At 49.0% G+C, this 22497-nt stretch overlaps 1 protein-coding gene across 4 annotated transcripts in view; it reads left to right on the top strand.

The window, feature by feature from the left end:
* Positions 1–21830, top strand: part of RNF157 (ring finger protein 157) — a 77419-nt gene extending 55589 nt beyond the window's left edge. The window contains exons 13-20 of one of the 4 annotated variants that reach the window (XM_048817505.2): positions 518–626; positions 1930–2041; positions 2892–3076; positions 4488–4553; positions 5908–5956; positions 8926–9036; positions 17271–17311; positions 20185–20322. In XM_048817505.2, coding sequence (XP_048673462.2) covers positions 518–626; positions 1930–2041; positions 2892–3076; positions 4488–4553; positions 5908–5956; positions 8926–9036; positions 17271–17311 — 673 coding nt within the window. In that variant the 3' untranslated portion in view covers positions 20185–20322. Of the gene's footprint in view, positions 1–517; positions 627–1929; positions 2042–2891; positions 3077–4487; positions 4554–5907; positions 5957–7221; positions 7923–8925; positions 9037–13022; positions 15144–17270; positions 17312–20184 lie in introns of those variants that run through there. The other 3 variants (XM_048817504.2, XM_048817506.2, XM_048817507.2) reach the window with 3 other exon arrangements.
* Positions 21831–22497: the final 667 nt, after the last annotated feature.

Raw genomic sequence — 22497 nt, 5'->3', positions numbered from 1 at the left:
CACTTGGCAGAAATGCTGTGGTGGAGAATGTGTCAATGCCAAGGAACCCCGGGTGTTGGCTAAGGGCTCGGTCCTGTCGGGTGTCGAACACCCTCAGCTCCTATTTGGGTTCAGCTGGAGCAGGGGCAGCACCCCAGTGACATCAGTGGAACAGCTCTGGATTTATCCCAGGATAACTGGGGACAGATTTTTGGTCCAGAAAGCTGAACAGATGGTAGGAGAACCCCGTACAGAGAACAGGGCAAAGGCAAAGACCCTTGTTTCACTGATCCATGTAAATATCACTTTTTACCTTGCCGTTCTGTCTGTCATAAAGGTGCCCCAGAGACCTGACATGGGTCTGGGCTACAAAGGGTTAACACCCCTGCCACATGACTGCGGCTACGACTGTTACACCCTCCACTGGCCCTTCCTGTGGAGGGCTGCAGCCAGTTGCATTTACAGCGTGGGTTGTGCTAGTGAAATCACTGGTGCAATCGTAAATTAACAGGACGCTCCTTTCCCCGATCCTTGCTAGGTCAGTTTCTCAGACTTCCTCGGTCCTGCACGAAGAAGATGATGAGAAGTCCTGCAGCGAATCAGAAATCAGGATTTCCAGGAGGAAGTCTCCTCATCAGCATGAGGAGGTGATTGTTGAACAGGGTTCTGGTCCAGCCGTCTGCTCAGCAAAGAGACCCCATAGAACTGGCACTCTGGGGTTCCGTAGTCGTTCCATATAAAATGAGTCCAGTTTGCAAGCAAAGCTGTGTTGTTGTTTTTTCTAACTGGCAACCCTGCAAACTCAGCCTGGGATCTGAGAGTCAAGCTGGGCTCTTTCTTTCTTGTGCATCGTCACCAGCAATGAAGATTCTTCAGCCAAGTGCTGTCTTCTCTGAATTACCCCTGTGCAGCCCTGTTGCCGTCTGGGCTTGCACAGATTTAACTGGGGGCATAATTTGAAGAGGCTGGGGATGTGCAGGTGACCTTGGAGTCGGTGTGTAGTTAATATTTCTGATACGACCAGAGGCAGGAAAGGATCCTGCTGGTTGTCCCAGAGCTGTGTTTGGTTCTGCTGGGCTGATGGCAGTAAAATATAGCAGAGACTAAGTAGATTGGGCTCCGAATGCCCACTCAGGGCAGATCTGTTAAATAAGTAGGCGCTATTTTTATACAGTCGTTTTCTGGGTAGAGTCATTAATTAGCCTTCCATTCACAGCCCCTGCTATCTAATACTTTGCACGTTGAGTCGGACGCCCATGATACCCATGTGATGTGGGTCCATATTAGCCCCCTTGTATAGATGGGTAACAAGTGAAGTAAGGTCATAGAGTGCAAGTCAGTGGTAGGGCTGGGAATATCACTCCTCTCTCCTAGCCCGGCTCTCTGACCAATAGGGATAGAGGATGCTTTCTCCACAAAGATCAGTAGTGGAGTCTGTTGGTGATTAATCCGTCTGTCGTGCGTGGCCCGAAAGCCTCCAGCTCACTCTTTGGTGGGTTCCCTCTATCCAGTGCGTTCGAAAAGATGTCCACATCAGTCCATTATCAGAATCTCTTAGCAGTTTGATGGCTAATGTGAAAGGAGTTGGTGAGTTTTAGTCCTAATGTACAGGGGACCCATGCTGCAAAAGAGCACCCCGATAATTGGCTCACTCGTTGGCAGGCTCATCAGCAAGGCGAAAGGTGGAATGAGCACCAAGAGTGAAAAACCCTTCTCCCCTCTAGAGGTGGCCCTTGGAGAACAGGCATTTTAGTGGGACGTTGTGAACATATCTGCTCTGTTTATTGTCCTGAAGCTTCAAAGACTTTAATCTCCAGGGCTGCCAATTCAGAAACTGCCATGAGCCCTAAATGCCTTGAAAATACCAAATTAGAATCAGTTGCTTCACCTGCAGGGACAAACTCCCACAAAGTTCGTCCTCTTACACTGGTGTGTTTGCTCTCCTTCCAGGAATGTGGTGTGACACCAGAGAGTGAAAACCTCACCTTATCCTCCTCGGGAGCAATAGATCAGTCTTCGTGCACAGGAACCCCTCTCTCGTCCACCATCTCCTCCCCAGAAGGTACAGTAGGAGAAGAGAGACAAGCAGTATTTCAGTGGTCACGTGGCTTCCTGATGGAATAGGAGCATGTGGCACTTTGCATTTGAGAAAGGGAGGACAAAGATCTTGTCCCAAGATGCTTCCAAGGGTCTGATCCTGCTTGCCTTAGTCATGTCTGCACTTTACTGGGAGTAATGCATGAATTAGGTGAACAGGATTTGAGCTGGCATGTTAATATCTTAATGGTCAAACCCCATTATCTGTAGATTTCAGAGATGTTAAGACCAGAAAGGGGCCATTGTGATCATCTAGTCTGACCTCCGGCATAACATCGGCCGGAGATCCTCACGTAGTGATTCCTGCATCCAGCCCCGAAGTTGTAGGCTTCATGCAGGCAATGCATGCAGCAGTAGCTTATTCCCACTGGAGCAGTTAAGAAGCCCCCCAGAAAGACAAGCGGTTTCTTTGTCAAGTGTTCAAAGGGCAGTTACTGACTGCAGTCTCCTGGACCCAGCTTGAAGGCACCAGTACCTGGGTTCGGAGAAGGAGAGCATGCAAAATCGACACCCGTCGTTGTAGAATCCGTATTGCAAACTGACAGGTTTCAGAGTAACAGCTGTGTTAGTCTGTATTTGCAAAAAGAAAAGGAATACTTGTGGCACCTTAGAGACTAACCAATTTATTTGAGCACAAGCTTTCGTGAGCTCAAATAAATTGGTTAGTCTCTAAGGTGCCACAAGTACTCCTTTTCGTATTGCAAACTGTTTCAGTTTCTTTCGTATTGCAAACTTGCAGTCAAACCTGCACAGTCACAGCTGCTCTGCCCTCTCTAATGCTGCCCTGCGTTCTCCATACTTCCCTTTCTCTCTAGATCCTGGCAGCAGCAGCCTGGCCCAGTCCATCATGTCCATGGCCTCCTCCCAAAGTCAGCACTCCCAGATCAGCACTGACACCATGTCTTCCATGTCTGGCTCCTATGTCGCTCCGGGCACAGAGGAAGAGGGGGACATGCTCCCATCCCCTGCTGCTGCCAGTGGGATTCCTTCAGAAGGAGGGGTAGGTATAGTGGACCTACAAGCATTTCATGCTTTGGGGGATAAGCTGATCACCATCTGGGGTCAGCAAGAAATGTACCTCTTTGTGGTCTAGTATTACACAATGTGATCGATTATTTGCGGGTAGGGCTGTACATATGCCGGGGAGCAGTGATTGCAGGGGGGAGGGGAGTTTGTATTCGGGGGGTAGTTTACATCTTCATGTGAAGCATCCAGCCTTGACAGGCTACCGCATTAGGTGGGCCAGCTCTGTGGGAGCCTAGTGATTCCTTTGTTCATATGGAACAACACCATAGACTCTTTCACTTTCCAGTTTTCAAAATGCTCAAGTGCCTTAGTGACTAATGACTAGTCAATAGGCTCTTAGACTGCTAAGTGCCTAAGTTCTTTTGAAATGGGAGTTAGGCTCCTAAGTCACTTAAGCACATTGGACAATTTGACCTCAGCTCTTCTAGGCTATTAACCCAACTCTGGTCTGACTGCCCTTCTAGAGGGGGTGTACCAGCACTCCGGTCACTAGAGGGTTAATGTCTTTCGAACGCATGTGCGGTGAATGATGCACCCGTTTGTCATTTCAATTTGGAGTGCTAAGTTTTAGTCTTTTTCTAAGACCTTTTGCTCTCAAACAATAGAAAGAAAACTTTCTGGCAGAGGAGCCCTGAGGCCTTTCTCCCTTCCTTTCCCTTCCTCCTCGCTCCTCCCACTTTCCTTTGTAACTGTTAAATCAATTTCAAAAGTGTGCGTGAGAGAAAACACTGTAGAAAAGAACTGGCTTTTGGAACCAGCGTGGTCCCATGGGGTAGGGCACTGGGCGGGAAGTCAGGAGATGGAGCATCTATTCCTGACTCTGCTACAGACCTGCTGTACAGCCTTGGGCAAGTCAGTGCACCTCTGAGTCTCTCCTATATATCTGCTGAGACTGTCAGCTCTTCAGCACTGGGACTGTCTCAGTGTATGTCTGCACAGTGCCTACCACAATGGGGCCCTGATCTCAGGTAAGGCCTCTAGGGGCTACTGTCATACAAATAACTTCAGCTTTTTTGTTCCCAGGGGGGTTATCCTAAACAGCAGCTTGACAAAATTACTGTCAGAATTAGAAATTTGAAGCCCTATATATAAATCTCAGAAATATGTTTTTGGCTCAAGTAACATGGGTTGGAATCTTCCTTGAAAAACATTTTTTTAGCTCAGTTGTGGCGCACCAAATAGAGAGAGTAAGTCTGCTAATGAGTCTTCCTCTCTCTGGGTGAGCCTTTGCCTTTCTGAAAGACAGTCCAATCTTGCTGGGGTCTATTATCCCAGCTACCTAAGGGCAGCCCTTGGTGATGGAGAACGTTAGCTGCATATTGCATTGATTCATTGACAAACCGTGCAAGTAGAATTGTCTGATTTCTCTTGTCCTCCTTTTGCAGTCAACCCCTGTGGAATCTCCAGATAGGAATTTTGTCAGTATCCCTGCGGAGGAGCGAGACGCGGAGGTAAAAGCCTACAGTCAAAAAGGAAGGAACTTGTCACCAGCTTTTCCTAATGATCTGTGAGCTACGTAATACACTGGATTCATGTGTGTGATCACACCGGTTGCTAGCAGCTGGTCCCAGTGCAGTGCTTAATTTGTGCAGGGCTGAACCCGGGCACCTCTGGGCTTGCCAGGTCAGTTGTGAAAGTAAAAAATGTGCACCTCTTTCGTTACAAATTAAGCCCTGCCCCAGCGAGTATAAGACCTTGCTACTTACCTGACGAAGCTATTCCTTAGCTCAAGTTTTAGAGGCATGTGCTTTTGTGCTGAAAGTCCTGGGGAGAGCTGTGTGAATAATGAATTATTTGGTTGGTTTGCTGGCAACTCAGAATTAACCCCAAAATGAAATTTTTGGCACATCAAAGAGGTTTTAAAAAATCTGTTTCTGGTCCATCAAAATGTTCCATTCAGCCTGACGTGAAAGGCTTTTGTTTCAGTTTTGAGCATTTTTAGGCTTTAAAAAAAATTTTAAAATAGAAGGAAAGGAAATTTTAAAACAAGCGCTTCAGATTGAAAAATTTAAAGCAAATATTTTGATGTTTTTCAGAATTTCTTCTCCACTCTTTTTCAATGGAAGCAAATTGTCAAAATCAGCACCAGTTTACAGAATGTTTCAGTGCTGCAGAATCGGCCTTTTTCACTGCCCCCCCCCCCCCCCCAACACACACAAAGTTTCAGTCGAAAATATTGCGCCCAGCTCTAACCCTGGGTTCTGCCTCGGCTGATGACTCGCGGTGGCTCCATGTAGGTGGCCCGAGTATAATTACACTCAATGTCCTAGCTTGTCTTCCTTGGCTGGAGAAACTAGAGTGTCAATCTGTTGGGGGCTGGGGGGCCCTGAGATGAGTGAGAACTGCCACCAGGAGAGTTTTGTCGTAGCATCCTGAGGTGAGGAGATGCACCCGCCACCCCCACAGGACTGGCAGTAGCTGTGGGAGGGGCAGATCCTCCAGCAGTGATGCAGATTATCCTTGGGACAAGCTCAGAGGGTGAATGTTTAAGGTGCACAGGACTTTGCCTGGGTTCTGCGGAGTCTGGGCCAAATTCACTCTGGCATGAGTGGGCCGAGCTCCGCCAAGTCCGTTGGCACAGCGCCAAGCAGGTATCCTGAGCACCAAGTCAGAGCGAAAGGTGTGTGAGTCTGGCTACGGGTGCCCGGGGGAGCTAGGTAAATGCAAAGGGATGGAGGGCAGCATGGGTTCATGGCCAGCGTGCCTGTGGAGAGGAGGCTGGCGGAGTTGGAAGGACTCAGCTCCAGGTTCTTGGACAGAGAGTCCTTTGCTGTTCACGTTCACTGCCTGTCTTCTGTGTTGCAGGGGAACGATGTCATGGAGGAAGAGGACGGATCTCCCATCCAGGAAGATGGTAACAGACGTGGATCATTACTCCCCTCTGCTAGTTTTCGTTCTGTTTCACTGGCAGGCGGCAGAGCGTATGCTCAGGGCATCGTGCCTAGTCAGAGAAGGGGAGCCTGCCTTCCCAGGAATGCTATCCTGCCCAATTATTGAGTGGGGAATAGGAGGGGGGCATCTTCTCTTCCACAACAATGAACTGGGGCTCAGGCTGGGAGGGGTAATGGGGAAAATGGGAGGGTGGGAGTTTTGGGAGAGGGCAGGTGTGAGAAGGAGACTCTCTGTGGCTTTGCAGTATGTTCGGGGAAGTGATTGAGTCCCTTGATGTCAAGACTCAGGCTCTGAGGATTCTCTACACCTGTATCAGGTCCCTAAGGGAGGCACGGATGTGGTTCTGTCTGCACAGTGAATGGTGCGTAAACCGTACAGTTTGCAGTGTCCTGGGATCCCCCTTCTTCCCCCTTTCTCCTGTCCCCGGCTGGTTTTCTGAGCTGCAGCTCAGGCCTTTAGAGGGCAGCAGAAACTAGAGATGGGCCCGAGCTGAAGAGAGGATTGTGAACATCCCAAAGATGAAGGGGTTTCTGCTCTGGGGGGTTGGTTCAGGTCCCTCTGGAGCAGAAGCCAAAGTGTCCTCAGTGACAGATTATCTTCTCCACTGAGCAGCTGAGAAATAGTCGTGTTTAGGGTGAGCTGTTAACGCAGGAGAGAAAAGCACGGGCAGAGCAGAGAGGAGAAACCCTGCAGGTCTATCCTCCCCCTCCTCCTCTTCCCAATTCTGCCTGTTTGCCAGGCAGCACCAGCTCTTATGACAAGGACAGCGGCCTATCAGAAAGGAGAAATCTAGCGGACAAGGTGGGGTTTCACAGACGCTGCCATATTAATTGTAGCCCAGCTCAGCTGGTGCTCAGGAATCAGTGACACAGCGTGAGAAAACAGTGGGGTGTGCTTGGGTGGCTCAGAAGGAAGCTGTACTTTCGGGACTGCTGCAACGGGGCCCTTTTCCTTTCTGCCCCTGGCCCAGCTGCATCTAGATCCCTGCACAGAATCCACCCCCATACAGAGCACCAGCAGGAGGCATAGGCACCAGCTGGGCCCTCAAAATGAGAGGGACCCAGGCATCTTGCTGACTCTCTGCCCGGAGGTGAATTTAGCTCTGCCAGTGAAAAGCTAACAGGGTGAAACTCACTAGTGGCTCACTTCGTTGGAATTCCACCCACTTAGGCCAGTGGGGAATTAACCCCAATATCTTCTTGCAACACCTGTGTCCTCTTTAAGCAGCCGCTGCTGCAAGGAACGTTGATAGCTGAAGCATTCGTAGCGGATACGTGCTGGAGGGATCAAAGAAGCCAGGTGTCACGGATCCACAGAATCATTGCTATGCCCCCAGCCCTGGAACAGGCTCTGGGAGGAACCCCTTTGATGGGCTAGGTCCTCAAGGGGTCTCACTCTTCCTTAAGGTAGGCCATGCAGCCGCCCTACCTCCTGAAACTGAACCTCTGGGGCTTCAGCACTGCTGCTTCGCACCCTGAGCTGTGCTTAGTGAGGCCAACTGAGACAGACTCCTGGCGGAGACTTGCACCTCCCCGGTACTTGCCGTGACACGCAAGCATCACTTTCAAAACAGCGTGGGGTTTATTAGTCCCCTGGACCATCGCAGTGGAAGTCCTTAGATTAGCACAGAGAAATAAAGGCCCATTCTGGTCAACCCTGAGCAGTTCCCCTTTCCATATTTGTGTGTCTCTGGTTAGACGTGAAGCCAAAAAAAAGGTCGCCAAACCACCCTGAAAAACCATTTATCTCCTTCTGCCAAGTGTTGCATTTTCCCATGCAAAAATAACAGAGCACAGACTCTGCTGTTTTGTGTCTTTATGGTAGAATCTCGCTAATTAGCCCTGATGACTAGGGGGCTCATTCCACAGCGACTGAAATTTGACAACTAGCAAATCAACAAAAACACACTTAAAATAATCATCCTCAAGACTGCAGCGGTGTGAAATGTCTTTTGTTCATTCATGTTAACCCTTGCAGTTCACTTTAATACTCATCCGGCTTCATTATGCACCAGTCGATAAATCAGCTGTGAAAATTTTGCAGCTCCGACACAAATGATCTGATGCCATTCTTGCTGAGGAACTGATCTCATGCCCCAATCAGTGGAGATCTTCCCATTGATTTCCCTGAGCATTGGATCACACAGTATTCCAAGGCAGAAGTCTCTGGGCAAAGGGAGGTGGATTTACTAGTGTAAATTGGGAGTATTTCTTTTTGGCAGTCAGTTGACTTACCCATGTGTAAAATGGGCATGAGCGAGGAGAAACAGACACAGATCTACTCATTTCCCCTTTATCTGGATGATAATAGCACCATCAGAGAAAGATGGATTAGGATTTTGCAGAACCTGACAGTTGTGTATTTTGTAAATTATGTCTGATTGACAGTTACCTCCGTGCTGAAAGTGGGGAGAGCTTGCCAGCGGTTTGTATTTTGGGGGAAGTGGCAGTAGTTATCTCCGTCGATCAGCACCATGAGATTCGACTGTGTTCATTTTTATTTTTAAGCCCCACAGCCCCATATTCAGAAATGCATCCAATAGAGACCAGAGGCAAACAAAAGCATGGACAGGGAGTAATCTTACTAGCTGCTTTCTTTAGCTTTTCCTAGCTACTCTCTTCTCTGCCTTTTCACCTGCATAATTACTGCTCTTACAGATGTTTCTGTTAAGTAATCCTCCTGGATTCCACAGCCCTCCTTAGTGACATCAGTTGTCATGGCACAAGAAAGGAGGCGGCTGGGGAAACAGAGCAGGATGGCTTGAAACAAACGCATGCACACTGATTTGACTCCTTATTGTCCACTCTCTACCCATGTAGTTCTCGTTGTCGTTTTTAGAGCTATGTAATTACATTTGATTTCCGTCTCTCTTCCTATATTTTACAAGGGGGGGACCCAATTGCCTCTCTAACTGCATTAACTCCGTTACAGGCCAGAGGACAGGTGCTTTCCTAGGTATGGAGTGTGACAATAACAATGACATTGACATCGCGAGCGTGAAAGCGCTGGACAATAAGCTGTGCTCTGAGGCCTGCTTCCCTGGTGAGTGGCAGTCTGCTGAACATGAACTTTGGTTTGGGGGAGGAGGGGACGGAATTTCCACTCTCCCTATCTCTCACTCCCGACTTCTGTCCCGCTGCAACAGGCGTGTGTGTGTAGCTAGGCAGCTGGGAGCAGCAGATCATCTGGAAACAGGCTGAAGATGTTCCATTGTAGTGCTCACCTTCTTACGAGCATAGTCCTGGATCAGGGCCGCTGGGGCAGGAAGGACTGCAGGTCTCCTACTCCCACTTGAGTTGTCACGGAAGGTGAATCCTTTGCCTCTGTTGACCAGAGTGTCCAGTAGGTCTCGGCCTTCTGTGGCTTATTGGGTGAGCCCTGAAGCAAAACCATCCCTGTCTCCTTTTCAAGCCATGCAGCACTCACCCAGGTGAGAGGGTGGGACAGGGAGTTGGGGCCTGTAGCACAATACCGTATTTTGTAGCCAGGCAGCTCTGGGCCAAAGGAGAAGATCAGTGATCTCCCATTTCCTGACTGCTTCCAAACCTGCTGTTCTGGGTCTCTAAGGAAAAGGGTCCAAAAGGGAACCTAGAAATACACCGTAGGACAGACCTCTCAGGAGGCCGGGGTGGGGGGGGGTGGTCCTGCAAGAAGCTTTGCTCTTCTCCCCATTTGGTCAGCGCTCGCTGAGCATGAGTGAGGAATGATGCTGGCTTGGTGGGGTTTTCTACCTGCCTAGGCAGCTTTGCTAGTTTATGGAGGATGGTCATTGGATGATCATAGTTTGTTTATTTACTGGCCAGTGTTTGCCTTTGGGTCCCACCTTCCCAGTGAAGTTATGCGCCTTAGCCTGCAGTGCAGTGAAAACCAGCTTTGGTCTGGTCATGCGGACAGGAGCCAGGCTTTATCCACGGTTCTGAATCATGCTGCAGTCCCACAAGGCGGAAATGTGGTTCACTCCTGTGTATGCTGCACGGCCAAACTGGGTCTCAACTGGGACAGGGGCTATTGTGTTGTTACTGGTGGTTCTTCCAACACAGTGGCTTTTCGTAGCGTAGGCCGCATCTTAGTCACAGCAAGGGCGGGTCTGCTGGTTAGACGTCGGAATGTATGCTGCTTGTGAGCAGAAAATAGATTGTTTTAGTAACACAGGCCTTGATTGGCTGCTGGGGTAAATTGGGGAAGTTCTGTCAGCTTCAGCGGAGCCACACTGATTTGTACCAGCAGCCGACCTGGCTCATAGTCTGTGACATCCAGTAGCTTTCAGACTTGGCAAAAGAACAGCACAAAATTCCACCAGGCCCTCCTCCTCCTTCCAAATAAAGAACCAGCCGTGGCCACGGGTCAGTTGCTTCCAGGCATCCTGTAGACCTGTTCTGATCTAGTGCTTCAGAAAGTGCCATCCACAAAGCAAGTGAATAGGGGGGTAACCAATGAATGGGTGTAAACACAGTCTAGTTATTGCTGGTTTTACTATTCCTCCACCGGGGCTCCCAAAAGACCCATCTCTCCTCCCAGCTTCTTAACTCTTTCCCTCTCTCTCCATTTTTTCCTGCCACATTTTTTTACTAAGTACGGGTCCGTCTCTCCTGTATTTTTCTCTTGAGTTTGTTTTCACTGGACTCCATCTGTGTGAAAGTTCATGTTCACTCTGTCTCAACACAGTTTTCTCAATCCATGCTTTTGTCCTTCCCACACCCAGGGTTGCTCAACGTCACAAATTTATTGAGAGTCCCTGAATGTGTCTGGATGGGAGTAGGCATGGGGATAAAGGATCACAATTCAGAGCTGCTGTGGGATCTTTCCTACTTATCAGGGTTGCTTTCTTAAGTGTCATGGGAGCAAGATGGGAGTTGTCAGGCCAGCGTCAGCAAAAGGGAAAAGAGGAAGAGCGTTTGACCCCAGCACTGGTTCAAATTCACCCCTTGACACCACTAGACTGATTTTTTGGCCCCATATCAGTAAATTTGTGGACAAGCTGAATGCAACCCTGCCTATCCCTCCCATACACCCCTTTCCCAGAGCTGTAAATCAGGTGGCTCCCTGACCACTGTAGACCTGACATATTTGGAGAAACCTCCAGAGGACCTAGTTTTATTAGCTGTTGTGGGCGGGGGAATCCTTTCTAACCCCACCCAAAAAACACTGGTGCTTCCTCCTCGGCCGCCTCCCCTCCCATGGCAGCCATCCTAGTTCTGTTGCAGTTTATTCCACTTGGGGAAATGCAGCCAAGAGGTCGAGACCATACAGGGTCTGGCCATGGAACAGAGCCTGGAGTAAAGGCAGCAAATTATGCATTCAAATGCCTTTCTCCTGGGCTGGCAGCTGGTTTAAAGCTTCCACATGCAGGGGTGGTGGGAATGATTGGGCCACATCAGACACTCGGTTCCTTCCCTGTATGCTCCGGATCCGGTAAGAAGTGACTCCTCATAGTAGCCCAGAGCCAGGAGCATCCTACCCGAAGGTGTTGTTAAGGTGGTGTTTTAGACCACGCTCCTGTGGTTATTACTTTTTCTAATCTGGGGTTTTGTTAATGAATCAGCCATGTTGTGGCAGATAAGGAAGGTTGAATAAATACTCGGGGTCAAATTCTGCCATATTCCACTGCTGTGAATCCAGAGCAACCGCATTGGGTTCAGTAGTGTTACTGACATGTTTTGCATCCACGTAACCGAGAGCAGAACCTGGCTCTACTGAGCTTAGCTCCTGCTGTGTTTAATGGTACATGGAGAAGGCCAAATCTGTGGAGCCCTTGTGGAATAAATTGGGCACTGAGTACATGGCCGTGAGAAGTGGTGTCCATCCTCCAGGCTGCATGGCTGTTTGGCGGCTTTGCTGCTTGTGAGTCCCGTTGCAGAGCTCTCTCCTGCCTTGTGCGTGGGGCGCAGCACGGGTCTCCTAGCCCTGCTCGGGGCACGCTGCATCTCTGCTTGAATCCATCTCCTGCTTCAAAGCAGACAGCACTATTCACCTGGGGGAGATGGGGGCTGGGTGGGGAATGCAAACGTGAACTGCAATGGAGCACAGTACCTTAAGGTTGCCTGTCCACAGATACACATAGCACTTCATGAAAGCTAGCTGGTTTAATAGGGGCTGGGTTTTCATTTTACTCCAGGATCCAGTCCTTTATTCTCCCCCTACCTCCTTAGTTCTGAGTTTATTCTATGGGTTTCCTTCCTACAGTGTTTCTTTGGTGAAAAGTTGACTCAGATAATAGATGCTGAGGGTCGGTAGCGTGGATAGAGAAACAGATCTCTAGAGATAGATAGAGGAGGTGTAGATGAAATGGAAGTCAGTCCAGAGAGAACTGGGTTTATTCAATCTGTAGAAAAGAAGAGTGAGGGGGGATTTGATAGCAGCCTTCAACTACCTGAAGGGGTGTTCCAAAGAGGATGGAGCTCGGCTGTTCTCAGTGGTGGCAGATGACAGAACAAGGAGCAATGGTCTCAAGTTGCAGTGGGGGAAGTCTAGGTTGGATATTAGGAAAAACTATTTCACTGGGAGGGTGGCGAAGCACTGGAATGGGTTACCTAGGGAGGTGGTGGAATCTCCATCCTTAAAGGTTTTTAAGGCCTGGTTTGACAAAGCGCTGGCTGGGAGGATTTAGTAGAGGTTGGTCCTGCTTTGAGCAGGGGGTTGGACTAGATGGCCTCCTGAGGTCTCTTCCAACCCTAATCCTTTATGATTCTATGAGAGGAAGTTATGTGATGAATCATGAGGTGGATGATTCCTGATGAAACAGATGATTCATAGTAGATCTAAGGCCTGATCCAATGACTCCTGTTGACTTCAGTGGACATCAGCTCTGGCCCTTATTGAAGAGGTTATTGAATCATCAGAGAAAAGGAGCAACTCTGTGCAGTACAGTACAGGCACGCACAGGCCAGATCCTCAGCTGGTGTATAAGCTCCACTGAAGTCAGTTTCCCACCAGCTGAGGATCTGCCCCACATATATTCATGTGTCAATCTTGATGCACAAAGAGGTGGAGACCATGAGAAAAATGTCCTGTTTCTTTGTCACTTTCAGTATCTATTTTATAATGCCCCGTCTGCTGTGGGGTTCGCTCTGCCGCACGCATCCCAACCCGGACTGTCTTCTCTCTGCCTTATGCACCAGCAGCAGCAAGAGCCTAGTATGCATTTAATCTCCGTGAATTACCTGTTCCAACTTACTTCGCTTTGAAACAGCTACGTTTTCTGGACAGAGATGTGTTTTCCAAAGTTTGCATGCCACACGTCCACCTACAAATTGAGATAATGGATGCAGAAAGCAGCACACACAGCAAGAAGCAGCCAGCTATTCAGAACAGGGCAAACCTGAGCTTCTTTCCTGCAGATTCAATGCACCCAGCCGCTGTCAGAATGTGCACACTCATGCGACAATTTCAGGAAAATTGCATGAGCAGCTCTGATTGCATCCAGGATCCTGGAGGCGATTGAAAGCTGTGACCACGCTACCGTTGAACTGTGTAAGGCTTTTTTTGTCACCATCATGGGGTTTGTGACAAAAAACTTGCCCCTTGTGGTGTTTTCACAAGGAATTGTGGTCTTTCCACCTCCAGGCAGCGTGTGGCCGAGCAGCATTCGGTCAGTTCTCATCAATGTGAATCTGTAAACATCCAGTGTTGTGCAGCATCCAAGAATGACCTGGATTTTTAAATGGTGGAATTTATTTTTTATTGAAAGACAAAGAATGTTGCCCAAAATGGTGTTGCCCCAGGGCTCCCCTCCCTGTGTTTTCTGTAATTTGGGGCGGGGGGGGGGGGGGTTGAGGGAGGCTGCCATGTTAAACCAATGACTTTTTCAATGATAAATGGCCAGCCTTGGAAATGATACATGAAAGCGGAGACACTTGATCACTCCTTTCACTGCTGTGGATGTCTTTTTGGAGGAGAATTAGGTAGGAGCATCCTTGGAAAGATCACAAGGCAGCATCCCTCAGGGAGATTTGATACAGCACAGGACGGTCTCGGTTACACTGCTGACCTCACAGCGAGGACAAGGTTTAAATAAACATGACAGGCTATTCTGAATCTTCAGCAGATTTAAAGTCAGGCAAGGGCCCTTGTTGTAATTATGTAAATTACTAGAAGCATAAGCATTTTTGCAGCAGACTTATTTCAAATGGCTTAACTTCTATTACGGATGCTCTTCCAAGAGTTAGTCATTATGGATCTGATGAAAAGACCATTGAAGCAAGAGAAAGACGGAGGAAATTGTAGGTTTTCAACTGAGCAGGGAAGGAGAGCTAATAAGGTATTTAATGCCTATTTTGCTTCAGTCTTCACTAAAAAGGTTAATGGTGACCAGATATCCAGTGTAATTAATATTAACAACAAGGGGGTAGGAATGCAAGCCAAAGCAGGGAAAGAGCAGGCTAAAGAAAATGTAGATAAGTTAGATGTATTCAAGACAGCGGGGCCTGATGAAATTCATCATCGGGTTCTTAAGGTAGTAGCTGGAGCAATCTCGGAACCATTCGGCCGAGGTCCAAGCCAGCATTACATTTCTATGATTCTCTGACGTCGGGGTGGGGTGGGGGGAGTGTATGTAATCAATACCATATTTCTCTGCATCAAGTCTCCCTGTGGAATGCTGCCTTCTGATCTTTGAAGGACTCTCCTTGCTAATCCAGTTCTATATAAAGAACCTTCTTAGTGATGCAATGTCTAGGTCCTAATGGATTTTCTCATCTTGTTAATTTCCCGTCAGCTCTGGGACCTGGAGATTTACTTGTGTAGCTCTTTAGCTCAACCTCGAAATGAAAATCAGTTAACATTAGAAACATAGAATTCCACAAATAATCTTTGATGCAAAAATGCCAGAGCATTGTAAAGTGAGTGTAAACAGTGTGATGTAAAGGAGCATTAGTGTAAATCAGAATTAGGCCCCTAATGTGCATTAGCTAAAGATAACTCTGCTCCTGGGGAATGATTTGAAGGTACTGTGTTACTGACGAAAGCAAGCAGGCAGTTTAAATGGACACACTTTGCAATATACTGTAAACATCTCAGTTAAATTGGAACCTTATTTTGCTGTGTGGGTGTCCAGAGATAGCAACTTTTATTAAGGGCTTACATTTTCCAAGTTGCTGATCAAGGGCAGCCTTCATTTACTGCACTGGAAAGAAACTGTGAATGCATCAACACCTTTGAGTAATGCATCCTTTATTTAGCTCAGAAGCCTTGTAAATTTTGGCCATTGGGCCCAGTTCTGAACTCCTGTCAGTATAGATCAGATGTTACTCCTCTGAAATCAGTGGGAATACACCCATGTCAAACTGCACTGACATGAATTCAGAGTCCAGGTTGTACTGTTTCATTTTGATTGTTGTTTACTTTTTAGAGTAATTCACTCCACTAGGTACACAGCACAGCCCTCCATAGAAAGCTGCCTGGTGGTAGCACATTCTGTTTACATGATGCTTCTGTAAATTTACTTTCTGCCATAACACTTCTTTCAGCAAAGCATAGCTACATTAAAGGCCAAGAGGGTGTGCTTAGTAAATTGCCCAGTATTATCTTTGGACATTGCAATATAAAATGAGCATCCAGCAGAGCTCACATGGACAACTATTTCTTGGGTAAACAAGGCTGAGGTATTCTCTTCCTCTCTGGAAATATGTAATATTTCAGCTCACTGTTTTAAAAGCTGATCTGTTTTATCCAAGTCATAGCTGTCATAATATATGGAATCACTGTCTTAAGCAAGAGCCATTTGTTTAAAAAAACAAACAAACAAAAAAAAAACGATTACAAACTCCGTTCCAGACAAACAGGCTTTTACCCAACTTGAGTTCTAGCTTTGTCTTCCTTGTTCACCAGGGCTGCTCCCTGTTTGGAACACTTTACAGCACAGAGACATCTAGTGCCTGAATAATATATTCTAAGTAAGCATATCATTATAGGGGCTGCAATTCACTGGTCAGGAAAAGGGATCCTTGTGGGAGTGCTTCTAGCATGTGGTCCTACTTCTATTTAAGTCAGTAGAAATAGAGTCAGGCCCATAGTTTCACAATCACTTCGGGGTCTGTGGTGTAATACATATCCTATAATACATCGTACAAGCAAGTGTTTGACTACTTAGTGCCCAGGGACTGGGAGAAAATGGCTCTGAGGCACTTCACAAACAAAAGTTTTCCCAACAGTGGATTTTCCCAGGGTAATTCCAGTGGCAGAGGATGCATGAGAGGGTTCATCGGTATGTATTGTCAGAGTTCCATGGGAATTGGGTGCTGAACTCCCACTCAAATTCTGCAGGATTTGAGCTTCTACCTACGTTAGGTCCTTTGAAAACACCAGCCTAAACCCCCTTGGACCACTTGATCCCTACACCTTGCAGGCATCCCACACAGAAAGTCTGTGGAGTGTGAACTCTATGGGGCTAACCCTGTTCTCACTTACGCTGGGTTAAATCAGGAATATCTCTGTTGACATCAATGGAGATAAATTGGTGCAAAACCAGGGCAGGTGCGATCAGAATCAAGCCCACTGGGTTTGGTGGCAGGAATGTTCAGAGTGTAGCTCCATCCAAACATTCCCAAACCAGAACTGAGCCCAAGCTGTATAATCTTTTTTCATAAGGACACATTTGTTTCTTTTTCTTTGGCAGTCGGGGACAGATGTGAGGGAGCCATGCAGATTCCGGGGGGATGGACAGGAGTTTGGGAGGAAGAGCCCCCAGGAAAATGGGGAAATCTGTGTCTCTCTTCATAAAAGAAGCGTGGCTCATAAAAGTGAGCTGTCCAGGCCCTGTCCTCCAGATTTGTCTTTTGCTGTTCTCTCTTCCATTAGATTTAACCGTGCACTCCTGACTGTGGTAACGGGTGGAGAACTCCACCGTAAACCTGGGCGTTCAGATGCTGTGAACATGCCATTCAGCTTGTAGAGAGTCGAGTGGTAATCGCCATTTGCTGGAGCGTGTGGCTTTGTAGGGCTTTGTCTCCCAACCCAGCAGTTTTAATGGCATGACGTGTGGAATACAGTGTCCCTTGGGTGCAACGTCTATCCCTTCTGCCCAGAAGGGAGCCAGGGTGGGTTCCTTCCATTTCTCCCATCACAGCCAACTCAGATGGTCTCTAAGGAACATCGTCCGAGCTGGGGCACGGTGCCAGAGCCTTGTGTTAACCCAGCCGGGGCGTGGCCGGGGTTTGCATGGAGAACCTCCTGCAGTAATACAAGGATCACAGGGTAACCAACCTCCTGTGTATTGCTGTTTCTGTTTTGTGCGTGTGTCTTTTGTTCACCATTTGCTTTTGGTCTTTTCTGCTGAACAGCCGTGGTTCCGGAGTCCTGCCCTATAAACATTGATGAATAGGTATGAGATATGCAAAGTCCGAACAACCCTCACTCTCCTTTTACTGTTTGATTTTTTTCTTTTTTTAGACTTCTCTTGATGAGCCAAATTGCCCCCAAGCCATGATTAATGGGGAAAAAAATCTGGCCTCGCCCCTATACACCTTGTTGGTGAGCGTGTCCCCTTGAGAACGTCAGCGGGGATTTCCAAACCCGATGAGCCTGGATCGCCATTGCTCTGCATCTGGGGTCGTCATTGACACCAGTGCACAGTGGGTGTCGAACACTCCTGGAGCAGAACATTTCACCCGCTGGGCACTGGCATAATGGATGCCGCAAAGTGCAGGGCAATGGAGAATGGGGCCTGCTGCTTGGATTCAGCGTGAAAGACCGGTTGTATGTTGGGGGGCTTATTCTGAAGCTGGGCTGCTCTCCTCCTGCCTCTGCCACTGGGTGTGGTTTAAAAACAAACAGTGAAGGCTTTGATGAGTTCTGCCAGCGTGTGCTACCCATCCCGTGCAAAGGGAAAAAGCCAGTCCCAGTGCAGTTCATGTGCCCCTGGCAAAAAAACAACCAACCCAAAATAATACCCTGGGGTGGTTTGTAGGGGAATAAATTACCCCTCCATGGGGTAATGGAATGTTGCTTTGGACGGGGAGTGCAGGTTCTGGTTTGTGTTGGAGTTAATCAGGCAAAATGGTTTCTCCCTGGAGAGATCTTCCGATTCCTGCTCTGTTTGGCCTCATTGGGGCTATCTAGCCCAATGGGGGACGTTTGTTAATGTTAACCTCTTATTTTATTATTTACATTGCAGTGAGGCCTGAAGGCCCCTAGTGTGCTGGGTGTTGTATGTAAACACAGTGAGAGACAGTCCCTGCCCTCAATGACCTGACCATCTAAATAGACAAGACACACGAAGGGAGCATTGTTACTTTCCGCCATTCACAGATGAGGACCTGAGAGCTGGGGCCCAGAGGACTAGGCCTGATCTGGCGCTATTGAAGTCAAGGGTTCAGTGCGAGCAGTGACTTGCCCAAGGTCACACAGGGAGTCAATGGCAGAGTCAGGAACTGAATCTAGGTCTCCTGAATCCCAGTCCAGTGCTTTAACCCCCAAATCACCCTGCTTCCCTTTTCTAAGCAGTTTCTGTGGGGTTTTAAACCATCTATCTCTTGTTGACTATAAGGGCCAGAGTTTTATAGGTAGTTAGGTGCCTACCTCCCTTTGAAATCAATTGAGGATAGGGACTTAAATACCTTTAACAATCTGAACAGAGCCCTCCTACCCCTCATCCAACATGCCCATTTTATAGCCTAAGAATCCTGCTGACCTCTTTGTGTGCATTAGCAGTTCAGGTCTTCAGCCTCCCTTAACCTGCTGGATTTGACTGATTTCTGTGGACTTTATGCCGTGAGAAAGTACATGTCAAGTCAGTGACCTTTCACCCTGAAAAAATCCCATGTGTAGCTAGAGCAGTGATATGCAGCCTTTGGCTCTGGCCCCACATGTGGCAGTGAGAGGCCAACAGATCTAAGAGGAGCATCTTATGCCCTACCTAGTCTTGGGCAGGGGCCCAAGTCCCCTCCATAATGCACACAAAGTGGTGGGGAAAATGCTAAACCCTGGGATCCCTCTCCATCTTCCCAGCAGCCAGGAAGGAAGGGGCAAGCAGCTGGTGGACCAAATTCATCCCTAATGTAATTCCATGGCAGTGAGTGGAGCTGCACCCTGGATTTGCATGGCCCAGTATTTGCAGGGACCTTGCCAACAGCCAGAAAACAATCCCAGGTGCCATCCTGATGCTGCTTCTCCATGGTAGCTTTCAGCAGTGGCATCAGGCCGGGGATCCTGTGGCAGCCCAACAATGGGGCGTACATATTGCCCTTTCAGGATGTCATGCCAGGATTAGTTTTGTGTCTCCGCAAAGCCTGCTGCTGCTAACATGGATTTCTAGGTCTCAGGGACGGAGAGGTGGGAGAATCCCCCTCTTCTGGGATGTTTCTTCATTCTCTCAGCAAATAAACAAACAATGGGGGTGGTGCCATTTTGATTCTGGAGCAAAACACTCCAAGGCTTGTGAGCCTTGCTGTAAACTCACGGGAGTTAGCCGCCTCGTTTAGCATTGTGCCGTAGGCAGGCTAAGCGCCATAAATTCCCTGGGCAAAAGTGTAATGCCTTTGGCCTAAATTAATACAGACACACGCTTCCTGCACTGAGCAAAAATCCCAGCTCAGCACGGGGGTTATGTTTTTAGTTTATCTACAGCTGCAGGCTCTGTTCAGAAGCCAGGTAATTAAGACATACGATGGATTGTTGTTGCCATTGTACATTTTGATTGAAGCGAGCACTAGGGTATCCCAATCATTTCCACAGCAAGGAGCCTTTGAGCCGTTACAGGGCGATCTTTGTCCTGCTGCAACCAGCGCTGCTTTGAGGGAGCAGTTTTCATCTGCAGCGTACGGTGGAAGCCAGTTAAAGTGAAGTCATTTTTCCCAGCATGGGTTGCTGTAAGATGAGGTTCTCCTCTAGCTGGAATCACCCCTGGTAGTTTGCAAAGCGCCGAAGCAACGTGGGACTCATTGGAGCGCCAGTGTTTGTGAACTCACACATTTAGCGGAAAATCTGCCCCTGGCCATGAACTTCTAGACATTTGGATAAAATGGGGCCCAGGGAGGAGACCAGCCCACTGTAATTTTGCAAAAAAGAGTCCAAAACCCAGCTGTTGGCAGAACTGCTTCCCCAGCTCCCTGCTGCTGTCCCATCCTTCTCCAACTATAGGGCAATTCCACTCTGTGCCCAGATTTAAAATATCAAGTGGTATCTCTGAGGTCCCCTGTTCTCTGCTGACAGTGGGCACCACTGTGCAGCGTGTAATCACCGTCTTCTCTTCTCCAGGCATCAAGGGGTCAGATGACAACGCCCTGACATGCAGGCCAGCCCAGAGGCACCATCTGTCTTCCAGGAGCATCAACCTGGAAGATGAGGAAGATATGCAGTGCATGATGGGCCTGCTGGCTGTCTGAAGAGACTCCACCCTCTCGGGGCCTGCATGTTCATTCCAGCACCACACTGGAGGGAGGGCAAAGTCCCCCACCCCCCACACTTCCCCAGCACTAAAGAAATGCAGAGCAGCAGCTCTGTGGGCATTAACACCTCAAATCCAGCAGATGTAGCGGGACTGATTTTTACACAATTGAACCTGGACATCTCATTGCTCCTTGCTGTGGACCCCTTTCCGATATTTAAGACAAACTGGGCTCACCATAATAACAGCAGAAGGGGTTTTGGTTGAATTAAGGAAGAGTGGCTACCCAGGTCTGAGGCTTTCCAGTCTCCTCCTGACATCTGTCCACATGCTGTAGCCAAGGCTAGTTGGTTCTCTCGCCACCCACTCCTGTCCCCTTCAGTGTGGTGACCAGGGAATAGGGGAGGAAAGAGCCGATTTTTTTTTGCATCCGCCACTCCTGCCTCTTCTCTCCAGTCTTCGCTGATAGTTTGAGCCTCTAGCTTCCTAGCTGGGCCCCTGGGCAGCCCTGAAAGGTCTGCGTGCATGACCCCACAGGAGATGTCCCAGTGTGGGAGGTCTGCATGACACCGATGGCCTCCCTCTAGGGAAGTGGGGGAGGGAAATGAGGGTTCGCCTCTGGGTTGGAGAGGTGGGTGCCATCTGCACTTGGCGGTTGGTTAAGAGAGAAGCATGACTGGGAGCAAGCCTAGCTGCCCATGGGTAGGCTCTCCCTCCTGTGTCCATCTGCATTTAGAGGCACTCACAATTAGTTCACATCCATCTACCTCGCAAGCATACAGTATCCACCTCACTCGCTCAGCTGCACGCACACTGCAGGTATAAGTTTCCCCAAGGCCTGAGCCACGTAAGACTAAATCCTGATCTCATTAAAGTCAATGGGAACGTAGCCATTGCCTTCAGTGGGAACAGGATTTGGCTGCTCGTGCTCATGATGAGCCTCCAAGAGGCGGGCTCACATACATCCATAGGGACACCTGTGCTGGTGCATGCAAGCAGGTGAGCTTACAAATGAGGGCTGGCATACCTGAGTAGGTGCACTTAAGTGTGCAAAAGACCGTGCATATGTAGGTTTATGTACACGCCAGAGTGCCTGCACCCTGATGCACAAATGTGCACGTGGTTGTGAGTGCATATTCACATTCGCTCAGCCCTCCCTTGCCCTGCCAGGTGATGATGTCTTTACCCTGAGACCGACTCGTGAGGGTCACGCCTGCAAATTCGTGCTTTAAATGCGACTGCTTTCTCACCTTCAAAATATCCCCTCCGTCCCCCTTACCCTCCTCCCTCCAACCAGCCTGCGGCTCCAGGCCTTTCTTCCTGCCACAAAACCAACCCCAAGCAATAACCTAGCTCCCACCGCTCTGAGCCGTGACTCAGCAAGAGATCAGAGGAAGGGCAGTTATCGGCCTGGAGGTGGGGGCTCACTTCTTCATCTTCAGCCCTTGCTTCTGCCTGGTATCTAACTAGAGGATCTGGGGCAGGGAAATGGTAGCCTCGTTCCCTACAATGAAAGCCACAGCAAGGGACCAGCAGCCAGCCTTTTCCACATAGTCTTCCAAACTGCCACCGGTGCTCCAGGCAGCGTGGTAAGGGGGCGGGGAACAGGGGGGTTGAATGGGGGCAAGGGGGCAGTCAGGAAGGGGGGGGGTTGGATGGGGCGGTGGGAGGCAGTCAGGGGCAGGGGTTCCGGAGCAGTCAGGGACAGGAAGAAGGGGTGGTTGGATGGGGCAGGAGTCCTGGGGGGGTCGGATAGGGGGCAGGGGGCGAGGCCACGCCTGGCTGTTTGTGGAGGTTCAGCCTCCCTTAACCGGCCCTCTGTACAATTTCAGAAACCCGATGCAGCCCTCAGGCCAAAAACTTTGCCCGCCCCTGCTCAAAAGTACCTTGCCGAGAGCATCGGCAAACAACGACACGTGCCCTCCGATCTCCCACCGCTGGTACCATTCCTCCCACTCCACCCCCACTTTTCACTCCTTTCGATTTCTGGGGGAGGTGGGGGTACTGGCCTGACCTGCTAGTCTTGGATCAGCATGGCAAAGGGCACGGATTGAGCTCAGAGAGGTGGGCCCTTTAAGAATGCAGGACAAGGCGGGGCAACGCATAGCAGACCCCCAGCGGGCCGTGGAGTGATCAGCTGGCAACCATTCAGCTTGCCCTTGGGACAGAGGGAAGGCCTGGGC

Source organism: Caretta caretta, chromosome 14 (assembly GCF_965140235.1).
Source record: "Caretta caretta isolate rCarCar2 chromosome 14, rCarCar1.hap1, whole genome shotgun sequence".
Classification (NCBI taxonomy): Eukaryota; Metazoa; Chordata; order Testudines; family Cheloniidae; genus Caretta; species Caretta caretta.
Note: the sequence above shows the minus strand (reverse complement) of the source record. Positions and strands in the feature narration are given on the sequence as shown.